Source organism: Lepus europaeus, chromosome 7 (genome assembly GCF_033115175.1).
Source record: "Lepus europaeus isolate LE1 chromosome 7, mLepTim1.pri, whole genome shotgun sequence".
NCBI classification, from domain to species: Eukaryota; Metazoa; Chordata; class Mammalia; order Lagomorpha; family Leporidae; genus Lepus; species Lepus europaeus.
Genome location: NC_084833.1, coordinates 19,342,058 through 19,355,510, shown reverse-complemented (window position 1 = coordinate 19,355,510; position 13,453 = coordinate 19,342,058). Strand labels below are relative to the sequence as shown.

The 13,453-nt window shown below is 54.1% G+C and overlaps 1 protein-coding gene across 1 annotated transcript in view; it reads left to right on the top strand.

Moving 5' to 3' along the window:
• Nucleotides 1-13,453, top strand: part of LOC133763696 (basic proline-rich protein-like) — a 105,790-nt gene that overhangs the window by 80,162 nt on the left and 12,175 nt on the right. The window contains exon 9 of the mRNA XM_062197484.1: nucleotides 4,739-4,981. Within this exon, the coding sequence (XP_062053468.1) occupies nucleotides 4,739-4,981 (243 nt within the window). The remainder of the gene's footprint in view (nucleotides 1-4,738; nucleotides 4,982-13,453) is intronic.

The window sequence follows — 13,453 nt, the reverse complement described above, 5'->3', positions numbered from 1 at the left end:
CCTGTCATCCAGCCACAAGAAGGGGTGAAATATGGATGCCTGCTTCAGTATGGACCGACCTCGGAAATGTTGTACTTAAAAGCAAGGAACCCATCACCAAAAGCCGAGTGTCCCACTGCCACGAACTGCCCGGAACAGGCAAATTCACACAGGCAGAAAACCTACCACGGGCTGTCACGGGCAGGAGGCAGGGTCGGGGGAGGGACTGCGAGGGGTGTGGGGTTCCTTTTGAGGGGGCTGGCGTAACTTCCCACACGGGCGCTGGTTCGAGCCCCGGCTGCTCCACTTCCAATCCAGCTCCCTGCTAATGCACCTGGGAAAGGCAGGGGAAGATGGCCCAAGGGCTTGGGCACCTGCCACCCGTGGGGAGATCCAGATGGAGTTCCTGGCCTCAGCCTGGCCCAGACCTAGCTGTTACAGTCATTTGGGGAGTAAACCAGCAGGTGGAGGATATCTCTCTTGCTCTGCCTTTCAAAAAAATGAAAAATACATTTTTAACATATTTATTTATTTATTTGAAAGCAGAATTATGGAGAGAGAGAGAGAGGTCTTCCATGTCGGTTCACTCCCCAAATGGCCACAATGGCTGGAGCTGGGCCAGTCTAAGGCCAGGAGCCAGGAGCTTCCTCTGGGCCTCCCACATGGGTGACAGGTGCTCAGCTACTCAGTTCATCTTCTGCTGCTTTCCCAGGCACATTAGCAGGGAGCTGGATCGGAAGTGGAGCAGCCGGGACTTGAACTGTTGTGCATATAGGAAGCCAGCACTGCTGGCAGTGGCTTTACCAGCTGCGCCACAATGCCAGACCTCAAAATTTTTTTAAAAGCTGAGAGTGGGTTCTGTAGTCTTATATTAGTATAAAAGAATATTTTTAAAGATTTATTTATTTATTTGAAAGGCAGCATTACATAGAAAGAGAAGGAGAGCCAGAGAGAGAGACAGAGAGAGAGAGAGGTCTTCACTGGTTCACTCCCCAATTGCTTCTTCCTGGGCTCCCATGTGGGTGCAGGGGCCCAGGACTTGGGTCATCTTCTACTGCTTTCCCAGGCCATAGCAGAGAGCTGAATCGGAAGTGGAGCAGCCGGACTCGAACCGGCACCCATATTGGATGCTGGCACGGCAGGTGGCAGCTTTACCCACTATGCCACAGCACTGGCCCCCAAAAAAGAATTATGACGTGTGGAACATTAGCTGGCTATCCTCTACTGGCTTGGATGGTATCCCTCCAAATTCCGACCACCCAGAATCTCCGGACGTGAGCTGGCAGGTGGAGCCAGGTAGGATGAGGTGGCGCTGGACGAGGGTGGGCCCCGGAATCCAATGAGGGTGTCGGAGTCAGAGGCCACATATAGAGGCTCCCAAACACGCAGGGACAACACCACGTGACAGCAGAGACACAGGCAGAGCGACAGGGCCGCAGGCCAAGGAACAGCAGCCGTTTCCAGCAATGGTTGGGCCCCAAGAGGGAGGCCTGGCTCGCACACATGTCCAGAGGCTCCAGAGCAGCGGGGGAGCCCCCCCGTCCCAGCCAGCGCCCCTGCCCCTCCTTCCCCCCCGTACGGCTCCGTGCGCAGGGCAGCTGACTTGTTCCCATCCTGGCAGGCCTGCCCCAGCCTTCCCCCTCCACCTCCCAGCCCCGACACTGGTGCAGGGGTGGGAGCATGGCCCACTTTGAGGCAATGAGGGTCAAGGAGACACCTGCAGTCAGGTCTGGGAGAGAAGCTCCCAGGCTTGGAGAAGCAGCTCTCTCTCTCTCTCTCTCTCTCTCCTATGAGACCCGAGAGAGGAAGCTGGCATGCTCTACCAAGACAAACCTCCCTCCATCAAGACCACGAGATGGAAGACACAGACACTGGTCCATCGGTGAGCTTCTGGCTCAAGCCGCACCTGAAGCCCACCTTACTCTCTGGGCTTCTGAGTTAACGCGAGCCACTAACTCCCACTGTGGTTTAAACCAGCGGTGTGTGTCAGCTTCCTGTTCCTTGAGCGGCACCCACAGATGCACAGGCCACCCAGGGTCAGGATCCCCACCCCACCTGGGCGCCTGTGTCACCCTCCCCAGCGACAGCACAGCTGCTGAGTCCAGACTCAGGGCTTAGAGAGCTCAGGGCTTCGAGTGACACCGCCCCTCCCTTCTCAGCTCCGGGGGCAACTGGGAGACGCCAGGCTCCCGTCTTCAAGTGGGGAAAGTTTGCTCCACGTTCTCCATCCTGGGACCCCGGCAGCAGGTGCCACAGCCGCCTGGACAAGTGAAGAATTGAAGAGAGCGGGCAGAGATGGGGCCCAGCGGGGAGCCAGCTGTGGTCCCTTCCTCCCTTTCTAGTGCCCAGAGCAAGCCAGATGGCCGAGCCTGACATCCAAGGCGGAGGATGAGACCCCGCCCCCGCAAACCCCGGCCGTGCGGAGAAGAGCAAGACAGATCTGCAGCCAGCGAGCCGATCAAACAGCCCTTCCTTGGTTGTGCCTCAAACATCCGGGGACTTAGTCACCCGCCAGGCTTGGGGTCCCAGCCCTTGCCACTGGCCTGGCAGCCAGAAGTAAGGGTGCAGCCATGGGTCCTCCTCAAACCTCGTCGAATGGGAGGGGTTCTTTCCCAAAGGAAAACCAAGACACTTATCACAACAAGGGACAAGAGATCCGGTGCAGGCAATGGATACGTGCACTGATAACTCAGCCCAGGCTCGGGCTGCCCCGGGCACACCCCCCACTCCCCCACTGACAAAGATCAAGGACTGAAGGGGGAGGGGGGGCAGGTGTTGGGCTAGTGGTGAAGATGCCAGTCGGGCTGCAGAGTGACAGCAGAGCCCGCCCAGCTCTGCGCCAGGTCCCGCTTCCTGCTACTGTGGGCCCTAATGACGGCTCAAGTACCAGACCTGGCTCCAGCCTGCTGCAGCCCCCGGGGGAAGACACTCAGGGAGTGAACCATGGGATGGGAGCTCTCTCTGTACATCAAGTAAATGAGTGCTCTTTTATTTTAAAGGCTGAAGTCGGGGGAGTCTCTCTGCCCCACCCTCAATTTACAAAGTGACGACCCCACGTGCCACGCAGACTCCCAGGCTGTTGCTTGCTCCTCGCCTGCCCTTGCAAGCCTCCCCCTCCAGCTCCCCTGAACCCCAGGAAAGGGCTTACAGCAGGCAAAGGCGCCGAGGAGAGCGCCCCTTCCCACCAGCTGCCTTAAACCGCTGCCCAAAACAACGCCACACCAGCGGACCCGGAGACCCTGGTGGGGCTTGCAAGCAATTCCCACGCACCATGGCGAGGTCGCTGCATAGCTGGCACTCTGCCTTCTTCCAGCAGCTTCTGAGCATGGGCACGGGTCCCAGGACGGCCCACCCTCTGCTCCGGAGAGGGCACAGGGTCCTGGGAGAGGGGGCTGCACCCCTCAGGCTCCACGGAGAACTAGGAAATGACCCAGGAGCCACGGTAAGGGGGTGAGGGGGTGAGGGGCGTGCAAAGAGCCTGGCCAGGGCATCCATGCACCTGCCGCTGGGCTGGACTAGCTGGCCTCCAGCCTCGGGAGCCCCGGACGGGCTGAGTGGTACCAGGCACTCACCCGATGGCTTCAAAGCCCCAGCTTAGCCTGCCTATCAAAGAGGGGAATGGGCCACCCAAAAACCGGGTGAGGGACTTGCGTTTTGCTCAGGCAGTTCTGTCCCGGGCCTCAGTGTCCTAGTCTGTACAATGGGGATAAGCCCTCCCCAGCCTGCGCCTGTTGGTCACATAACTGACACACATGAAAATGGAATGTGGGCACATCGCCAGCTCACAGGGCTCCCGGCTGTCTTGGGGCCACCTGCCTCCCCGCCCAACCCCCCCACCAGGGCACAGCTTTATACAGGTGCCGCCCAAGCCATGCATGACTACTCCACTCGAGGCATGAAAATCTAACCGCTTAAGCGAGTGGAATAAAGAAAATCCGCTTCTTGAGCCATGATGTGCGACGTGGAAAACAGGAAAACACAGAGTTTGGGGCCGGCGCTGTGGCGTAGTGAGTAAAGCTGCTGCCTGCGGCGCTGGCATCCCATATGGGCACCGGTTCTAGTCCCAGCTGCTCCACTTCCGATCCAGCTCTCTGCTGTGGCCTGGGAAAGCAGTAGAAGATGGCCCAAGTCCTTGGGCCCCTGCACCCACGTGGGAGACCCGGAAGAAGCTCCTGGCTTCGGATCACTGCAGCTCCGGCCGTTGCAGCAATCTGGGGAGTGAACCAGCGGATGGCGGACCTCTCTCTCTCTCTCTCTGCCTCTCCTCTGTGTAACTGTGACTTTCAAGTAAAGCAAATCTTCAAAAAAAAAAAAAAAAAGAAAGAAAGAAAGAAAGAAAGAAGAGAAAGAAAGAAAGAAAAGAAAACAAAAAACAGAGTTTGGTGGAAAATGCAGGCCAAAGAGCTCGGGACATGCGTGTGCACACAGACACGCAGCCTGCGCTCACAGGTGGGGCACGCGCGAACGCACGCACACGCGCCTGCGAAGGGAACAGCTTAGAATGCACCTGCGCCTCTCAAATGCGCTCTCCCCACGCTTTCCAGCTGAGCGTGAGGTTCCAAAAACGTCCACAAGAGGGAGCCCAAGCCCGGCCTCGGGCGCCGCGGTTTAGGGCAGCTGGGAGCCGGAAGCCGGGGGCCGGAGGGCGGGCCGGGAAGGCCGCCGGGACGGGGGAGCGCCACGACCGGGAAGGCCGAGCCCCACCGCAGCTCGCAGCCCTGGCGCCCTGGGTAAGCCCCTTCCCTTCCCGGTGCCGCAGGGTCTCTTCTGCGAGAGCCGCCCCCTGTGCGCGCCCCCGGCGGCCCTGCGCAGAGACGCTCGGCCCGGGCGAAGGCCGGGACGCTGCTGCCCTCTAGCGGCGCGGGCGTCCATCGCACCCGGCCCGCGGCGCGCGCCCTGGAGCGCGGAGCCGCGGGAGAACCGGGCCCTCCGCCGGCGAGGCGCGTCCCCGCGCCGGGCCTCCTCGCCGTGCGCGCCAGAGACCGGGAGCCAGAGGAGGCAGGCACGGCTGGGCATCGGCGTGCGACGGGTCTCAGCAGCTCACCTCGCTCCCCAAACTCTAGGGAACTGCAGTTGCTGACAAATCTTTCTTGAAGGTTTATTTATGTATTTATTTACTTAAAAGGCAGAGTTGGAGGGAGAGCTTCCATCCGCTGGTCCACTCCCTAAATGCCTGCAACAGCCGGGACTGGGCCAGGCCAAAGCCTGGAACTCCATCCGGGTCTCCCACGTGGGTGCAGGGACCCAAGCACTTCGGGTATCTTCTACTGCGTTCCCAGCGCACTGGCAGGGAGCTGGATCGGAAGAGGAGCAGCTGGGACTCGAACCCACGACCACATGGGATGCAGGCACTGCAGGCAGTGGCTCTACTCAGGCCCCTGAGCCTCCTGCAACTGCAGGGCGTTGCCTTACCACCAACTTAGCCAAGGACAGACTTGCATCCTTAGGCTGCACCTCGCCCAAGCCGCCTGGTGTAGGTTCTCACGAAGAGTGAGAGTGGGAGACTGGTCTGTGTGGCCACGCCCTCTGTGGCAGGTGGGGTCCGCGGTCCAGGTCCCTGGGGAGGCAGCAGCAGCAGCGCCCCTGCCCTGTTTGCTGGTCCCACCTCCTCCTCGAGGCCACCCCCAAACCCCACCCCCTGCTCCCCAGCATGGAGCCGGCAGGGGCTTTGGACCTGTGCTGGGGAACCCAGGAGGGCAGGCAGTGGAAGAAGAGAAAGTGGGGCTGAGAGCCAGGGTGCAGGTGTCCCGGGAGGCCTCAAGGCTGCTCAGCTACACACACCCCCTGCCTAGGGCCGCGTGGTCTCTTCGCAGCACCGGGCCTTCCAGTCAGTGCCCCCAGCACCTGCACGTGGGGACCTGGGTTGCGACTGGCAGGTACCAGGGCTGGTGCCAAGCTGGTGAGGTTTTCCCAGCCTGTGGCCCGTTCAGCTGGTTCCAAGTGTCCCAGCATGGAGGAGCAAGAGATACTGCCCAGTGACCCTGAAGAATTGTCAAGTTCAGTTTCATCCATCCCAGATCTGGTGTCAGCCCTAAAAGCCCTCCTCCTCCAGGGAGCCCTCCTGGGCTGGGAGGGCAAGTCCCAGCTTCCCAGGTCTGCCTCTCGTTTGGCCCAGAGGCCCCCCTCTGCACAGGTGCCCGTGTCACTGTGAGAAGTGCCTATCCCTCTGCGGGTCCTGGGCTGTGACCACAGGCTTGGGGGTGCGGGCAAAGTCCCCTCTCAGTGTCAGGCCGCAGGTCCCAGCCCTAGTTGCTTCCTGGATGTCCTTGGAGTCACGGGGAGCCTCTGGGCCCTGGAAAAGTCAGTGGAATCACAAACGGAGCCACTGGTGCCAACCCAAACCAATAAATAAGGCAGGGAGGGTCTGGTGGCCTGGCCACAGTAACCGTCACCAGAGCCTCTGCCGGACCCGCACCCTGCACGAAGCCCACCGCGACCTGGCACCTGCTCGGCCTCACGCCCCCGCCTCCCTGCAAGTGAAGCTTTAGCCTCTCAGATCTCTTCTGGAACCTGCTGTCTGTCTCACGCCTCCGAAGCCAGGAGCCAGGAGCCAGACAGAGACAGATAGCAAAGTAACAAGGTTTCCCTGGGGACAAGGCATCCGTCGGAGCGAAAGGGACAGATAGAGAGAGCGCCCAGTCACTCGGACTGGGGAGAGCGAGGTTGCATGGTTGCATGGCGAGAATACACCTGGGCAGGCCAGGCGGGCGGCTGAGCAGAGAGCTGAGCGCGCCGTCCGTTTGGACTCCCGGGTTTTTAGGGAGCCTCTTTACCCCCTCCCCCGTCTCCCCTAGGATCAAGGGTTCACTGGGCAGAGCAGAGGGGCTTCCCTTAGGGCGTCTGGGAAGGTTTCATTGCCCCATGTTATCAGGGGAGGTCAGGACACCCATTTGGTCCTGAGGAGAGAATTCTCCCGGGAGCGTCCCTTGGGGAAGGGCTGGGACTGATGTAGGCAGGCACACAGCTTAAAATTGATCAGGTTTGTGAGCTGGAAGACCACGCCCTCATGCCCCTACCTGGCCACACCTGTGTGGGTGGCAGGGGCCCAAGCACCTGGGCCATCTTCCACTGCTTTCCCAGGCCATGGCAGAGAGCTGGATCAGAAATGAAGCAGCCAGGTCTTGAACCGGTGCCCACAGGGGATGCCAGCACTGCAGGCAGTGGCTTTACCCACTATGCCACAGCGCTGGCCCGAGGGTTTTAATTTCTTTGGGGAGTATACCTAGGGGTGGGGTTCTCGGGTCATAAGGTAACTCTGGATTCAATCATGGGAGGAGTTTCCAGCAGTGGCTATACTGGGTCACATTCCCTCCCTCCATGATTGTTGGGGTTTCCGGTTTCCCCACGTCCTGGCCAACACTTTGTTGTTGTCTGTCTCCCATGACAACCACCTAGCGAATGTAAAATGGTGTCTCGTTGTGGTTTTGATTTGCACTCCCTGATGGCTGATCACGTTGAACGTATTTTCCTGTTCTTGTTGACCATCTGAGTATGTCCTTTGTGGAGAAACAGCTACTCAAATCCTTCCTCATTCTCAACGTCCTTGTTCTCTGTTGTCAGTTGTAAGAGCTCTGTGTGTATCCCGATGCTCGACCTTAATTCAATAAACAACTTTCAGCTGCTTTCCTCCCCGCCTCTGGACTGTCTCCTTTTTTTTTTTTTTTTTTTAAGATTTGTTTTTTTATTTGAAAGTCAGAGTTACACAGAGAGAGAAAGAGAGGCAGAGAGAGACAGAGAGAGATGTCTTCCATCTGCTGGTTCGCTCCCCAATTGGCCGCAACGGCCGGAGCTGCACCAATCCGAAGTTAGGAGCCAGGTGCTTCTTCCAGGTCTCCCATGCGGGTGCAGGGGCCCAAGGACTTGGGCCATCTTCTGCTGCTTTCCCAGGCCGCAGCAGAAAGCTGGATCGGAAGTGGAGCAGCTGGGACTAGAACCGGTGCCCATATGGGATGCCAGCACGGCAGGTGGTGGCTTTACCCGCTGCGCCACAGCGCCGGCCCCGGGTCGTCTTTTCACTTTCTTGATGGTGCCCTGAAGAACAAAGAGTTTTAAATTTAATAGAACTACACATGATTTTTCTTCTGCTGCTAGTGCTTTCAGCGTTGTATCTAAGAAGCCATTGCTGGATCCGAAGTTCACCTTTATGTTACTTTGCAAAGCTTTTGTGGTTTTAGCTCTTAGGGGTCTTGGATGCATTTTGAGTTCATTGCTACCTGGTGAGAGCTAGCAGCCCAACTTCATTCTTTAGAATGTACATATCCGTTTATCCAATCGCCATTTTAAGGACATTTGTTTATTATTTGAAAGGCAGAATCACAGAGAGAGAGAGAGAGAGAGAAGCTGAGACAGAGACAGAGAGCTCTTCCATCCTCTGGCTTATACCCCAGATGGCCACAGTGGCCAGGGCTGGGTCAGGCGGAAGCCAGGAGCCTGGAATTGCACTGAGACCTCACACATTGGTGTTGGGGGCTAGTGCTTGGGCTTGCAACCTCTGCCTTCCCAGGCACATTGTCAGAGAGTTGGATTAGAAGCAGAGTGTGCACGGGCCAGCACTGTGGCATAGTAGGTTAAGCCTTGGCCCGCAACGCCAGCATCCCGTATGGACACCGGTTCGAGTCCCAACTGATCCAACTGCCTGCTAACAGCCTGGGAAGACAGTGAAAGGTGACCCAAGTGCTTGGGTCCCTGCACCATGTCAGGAACTGGAAGATGCTCCTGGCTCCTACCATTTAGGGAGTGAACTAATGGATGGAGGAACTCTCTCTCTCTCTCTCTCTCTCTCTCTGACTCTGCCTCTCAAATAAATAAATACATCCTAAAAAAAAAAGAAGACAACAACAATGAGGGAGCAGAAGCAGAGCATCCAGGATTCCTGCGCCCACGTGGACGCCAGCATCGTAAGCAGTGGTTAACCCCTGCACCACAGTCCCCAACACCGTGTTGCAGAGATCATTCGTGCCTAGTGATGGTCATGACACCTTTTTTGAAAGTCAGGTTCAGAACTCTCCGTCCTTATCCATCGATCTGTACATCTATCAGTGCGCACGGTTTTGATTACTCTCGCCTTGAGGTACATTTGAATTCGAGAAGTGGGGGTCCTGCAAATCTGCTCTTCTTTTGCAGGAGTGTTTTGCCTCCTCTGGCTCCTTTGCTATTCTCCTGTGAATTTTCATGTCACCTTTTCCATTTCTGCAAAAAGGCCTTTGGCATTCGATCAGGATTGCATCGAGTACCTAGGTCACCTGGGGTCGCGCTGCCACCTTAAGCAGATTTTGTCTTCCAACCCATGTGCACGAGGCTTCTTCTCGTCCCCTTAGGTCGTCTTCCTCTGTGCCCGGCAATGTTTTGTAGTTTTGAGTGTGCAAGTCTGGGATGCCCTTGGCTGAAATTATTCCAAAGTAGTGTATCCCTTTGATGCTTTTATAAATAGAATTATATTCTTAATTTCCTTCTCGAATTGTTTCTTCCTAGTATGTAGAAGCGCAACGAATTGTGTGCCTTCTGTCTGCTCTCTGCTGAATGTGTTCATTGGCTCCCACTGAGGATTCACTGGGATCTTTTTTCTTTTTTTAATTTTTGTTTAAGTTATACAAGTTTCATGTATTTCATATGGATTTAAGAGCGCAGTGACGCCTCCCACCCTACCCTCCCTCCTGCCCACACTCCAACCCTGCTCCCTCCTCCCTCTCCCCTTCCCACTCTTAATGTTTACAAAGATCTATTTTCAGTTTATTTAATGATCATAAAGTTACTCCTACCCTGAGTTAAAGAGTTCAACAAATAATACGAACAAAACAACACTGGCCCTCCACAGTAGAGAGGAGGGCTGTGGACAATCGTCAGATCTCAAAATGTCCTTTTCACGCCAGTGAATTACGTTCAGCTACTCTGTTAGTTACCTCGGATCCGGAAAACATGTGAAGGCTGTCTCTGGGGGACCGGCTTATTCCTAAGTGTAATGGTTTCCGGTTTCAACTAGGGATAAGAGCAGGTCATTCACCAGCAGACATGATTTTTGCTCCTTCCGCTCTGAGTGTTCTGGCTAGAACTTCCAGCACCAAAAGTGGGCATCCTTGTCGTGTTCCTGGTCTGGGGGGGAAGTTTTTGGTCTTTCACAGTAGCATAGAACGCTTCCGGTGAGCTTTAGCGTACTGTGGAAGTTGCCCGGTGCTCCTAGTTTTGGGGGGCATTTCCGCAATGCAGGGTGTTAGACATGGCCGTATGCTTTTTCTGCATCAGTGTGAGATGGCTGTGTGAGGTTCTTGTCTTTCCGTTGATGTTTCACACGAATCGGTTTTCTACGTTGAACACCCGTTGTGTTCCTGGGATAAATCCCGGTTCATGAGGATCTACAGCTCTCTTCGTGTGCTGATGGGCTTATTTTGCTAGTATTTTGTTGAGAATTTTTAAATTTACTCATACTCATAAGGGCTCTTGGCCTATGGTTTTCTTGTGATGTCTCTATCTTGGGCATCAAGGGAAGGCTTTCTTTATCTTCTACTTTGTGAAAGACTTTGAGAAAGATGCGTGATCAGTCTGTAGATGTTTGGTTGAGTTCACCAGGGAGGTAGCTAGACCTGGGCTTTGGGGTGGGATGGGGGGGGGGGGGTAGATTACCAATCAATCGTTGTATTTGCTCTTGGTCTGTTCGGATTTCCTTGTGTCAATGTTGGTAGTTTGGGTGTTTCTAGGAACTTGTGCACTTCACACAGGTTATCTAATTCCTCACCTTGGGTTGTTCACAGCATTACTTTATAACACCCCCCACCCCCGTTTTCTGTAAACTCTGTTGTCACGTCCCCACCTCCTCTTCTGACTTTAGGAATTTCACTGTTTTCTCTTCGTCAATCTAACGCTTTGCCAGTCTCACTGCTCTTTTCAGACACACAGCTTCTAGAGTCATTGACTCCTTCTGTTGTTTTTGTATTCTTTATTTCCTTTACCACTATCATTATCTTTATTAGTTCTAGTCCCTCTGCTAACTTTGGGTTTAGCCTGCTCTCTTTTTCTGGTGCCTGAAGGTGTAAAATTAGGTTATTAACCCGAGATCTTTCTTCTTTTTTAATGTAGGCATTTACAGCTATAAATTTCCCTTTGTGTGCGGCTTTTGCCGCACCCCATTGGTGTCTGTAAGTTGTCTTTTCATTGTCCTTCTCTAGCTGTTCTCTGATTCCATTTGTCCTCCCTTCTTTGACTTACTTCCTGTTCAACAGTGTCTTGCTCCACTTCCACCTCTCAGTGGATTCTCCAGCTTTCTGTTATTGATGTCTGCTTTCATGCTGTTTGGGATTGGAAAACATGTTTTGTGTGATGTCAGTCTTTAAAATGCTATAGAAGACTTGTCTGTGGCCAAACATATAGTCCCTGCGGGAGAATGCTCCATGTGCCCTGGAGAAGGGTGTGTGTTCTGTGCTTGGCAGGGGGAGTGTTCCATGTCAGGTTGGCTGAGTCTTCTGTCTAGTTGCTGTCTCCCTTATTGAAAGTTGGATATTGAAGTCTCCAGTAATCATTGTAGGGTTGCGGTTAAAGACTGAGTGTTTGCATCCTTTCAGGATCCATGTACTGAACTCCTAATATCCACTGTGGCTGCAGTTGGAGCTGACACCTCAAAGGAAGTAATTAAAATCCAATGAGGTCAGGGCCAGCGCCCTGGCACACTAGGTTAATCCTCCACCTGCGGTGCCAGCATTCCATATGGGCACTGGGTTCTAGTCCCGGTTGCTCCTCTTCCAGTCCAGCTCTCTGCTGTGGCCCAGGAAGGCAGTGGAGGATGGCCCAAGTGCTTGGGCCCTGCGCCTGCATGGAAAAACCAGGAAGAAGCGCCTGGCTCCTGGCTTCAGATCGGCACAGCACCGGCCATGTCGGTCATTTGGGGGAGTGAACAAGGAAGACCTTTCTCTCTGTCTCTCACACAGTCTATAACTCTACTTGTCAAATAAATTTTTAAAAAATTAAATGAGGTCGTGATGTCAGTGTCCTTGTAGAAGAGAAACCAGAGTGCTCATCCTCTCTCTCTCCCTTTCTCTCTCCCTCCCTCTTTCTCTTCCTCTTCCTCTCCCTCTCCCTCTTTCTCTCCCTCCCTCTCTTTCTCTCTTTTTCTCTCTTTCTCTCTCTTTCTCCCTCCTTCCCTCTCTCCTCCCCTCACACACACACACAGAAGAGGTCCTAGGAGCACACACCAAGGTACCAGCTGCCCACAGTGAAACCTTGCTGTCACCTTGATCTTGGACCCTCCGCCCTCCAGGACTTTGAGAAATAAACACACACTTTTGGAGCTTGTACTGTGTCACAGCAGATTAAGCCTCTGCCTGCAGTGCCGGTATCCTGTATGGGCACCAGTTCAACTCCCAGCTCCTCCACTTCTGATCCAGCTCCCTGATGGTGAGCCTTGGAAAGCAATAGAGGATGGCCCAGGTCCTTAGGCCCTTGCACCCACATGAGAGACTCAGATAAAGCTCCTCGCTCCTGGCTTCAGCCTGGAGAAACCCTCGCTATCGAGTATTTGGCCCAAGTGCTTGGGTCTCTGCTGCTCACATGGGAGACCTGGCTGGAGTTCCTGGTCCCTGGCTTTGGCCTGGCCCTGCCTGAGCTATTGTGTGAACCAGGGGGTGGATGACCTCGCCCTCTCTTGTTTCTCCCCCAACTCTGTCATTCTGCCTTTCAAATACATAAATCTGCTTTTATTTTTAATCATCTTCCTTTTCCTTCATGCTGTTTGTATATTTTCATCCCGCCTGAATGGAAGTAAATTCGCTACAGATTTTGCTGTACTTTGATACCAGAATTTTCCTTCCTTATAAAACATTGAGTTGGAGAAACAGACTTTGTGCTTCGAATTCATCCCACAAGACAGGAATCATCCCCAAATGGACACTTTCCTGAGAGATGAGTGGTCTACGTGGGGCTCAATGGCTGAACTTATTTATAGTCCTTGAAAATCACTTTGTTTAATGTTAAAATGCTTTTCTGCCAGCCAGTTCTATAAAGACTGGGATTATAAAAGATAATTAAGTTGCTATTATTCGGCCTAGTATTCTTCTTTAAATTTGCATAAACATTTGTTGGTTCCAAATGAATGAGATGTGCTTCCTCCAGTTATCTGAGATACTCCAACACGCAGATGACGTAGCCGCCTATTTTTCTATTTATTCAAATATTTGACACTTGACAATTACCTTTGCACACAGAATTAACAGCTTACAATTACCGTTAATTATTGTGCCATTTTACCCTGGAATAATAAATCTATGTGTATCCGCCAAGTGATTGGAATGATCCCAACATACAAAGCACAGAAGGAGATTTTTCAGTTCCAGTGACTTCTAGAACTCACGAGTGTGTTTGAAAACAGGTGTTCAGTCATTGGGGACAGGTCCAACGCACCGCCCAGTCTGTCGTCCTGCCACGATCGCGTTGACTCAGTGTGACGCCCCAAGCCCGGCTCATTGATCGCTCCCGACTTCAGGCATTTCAG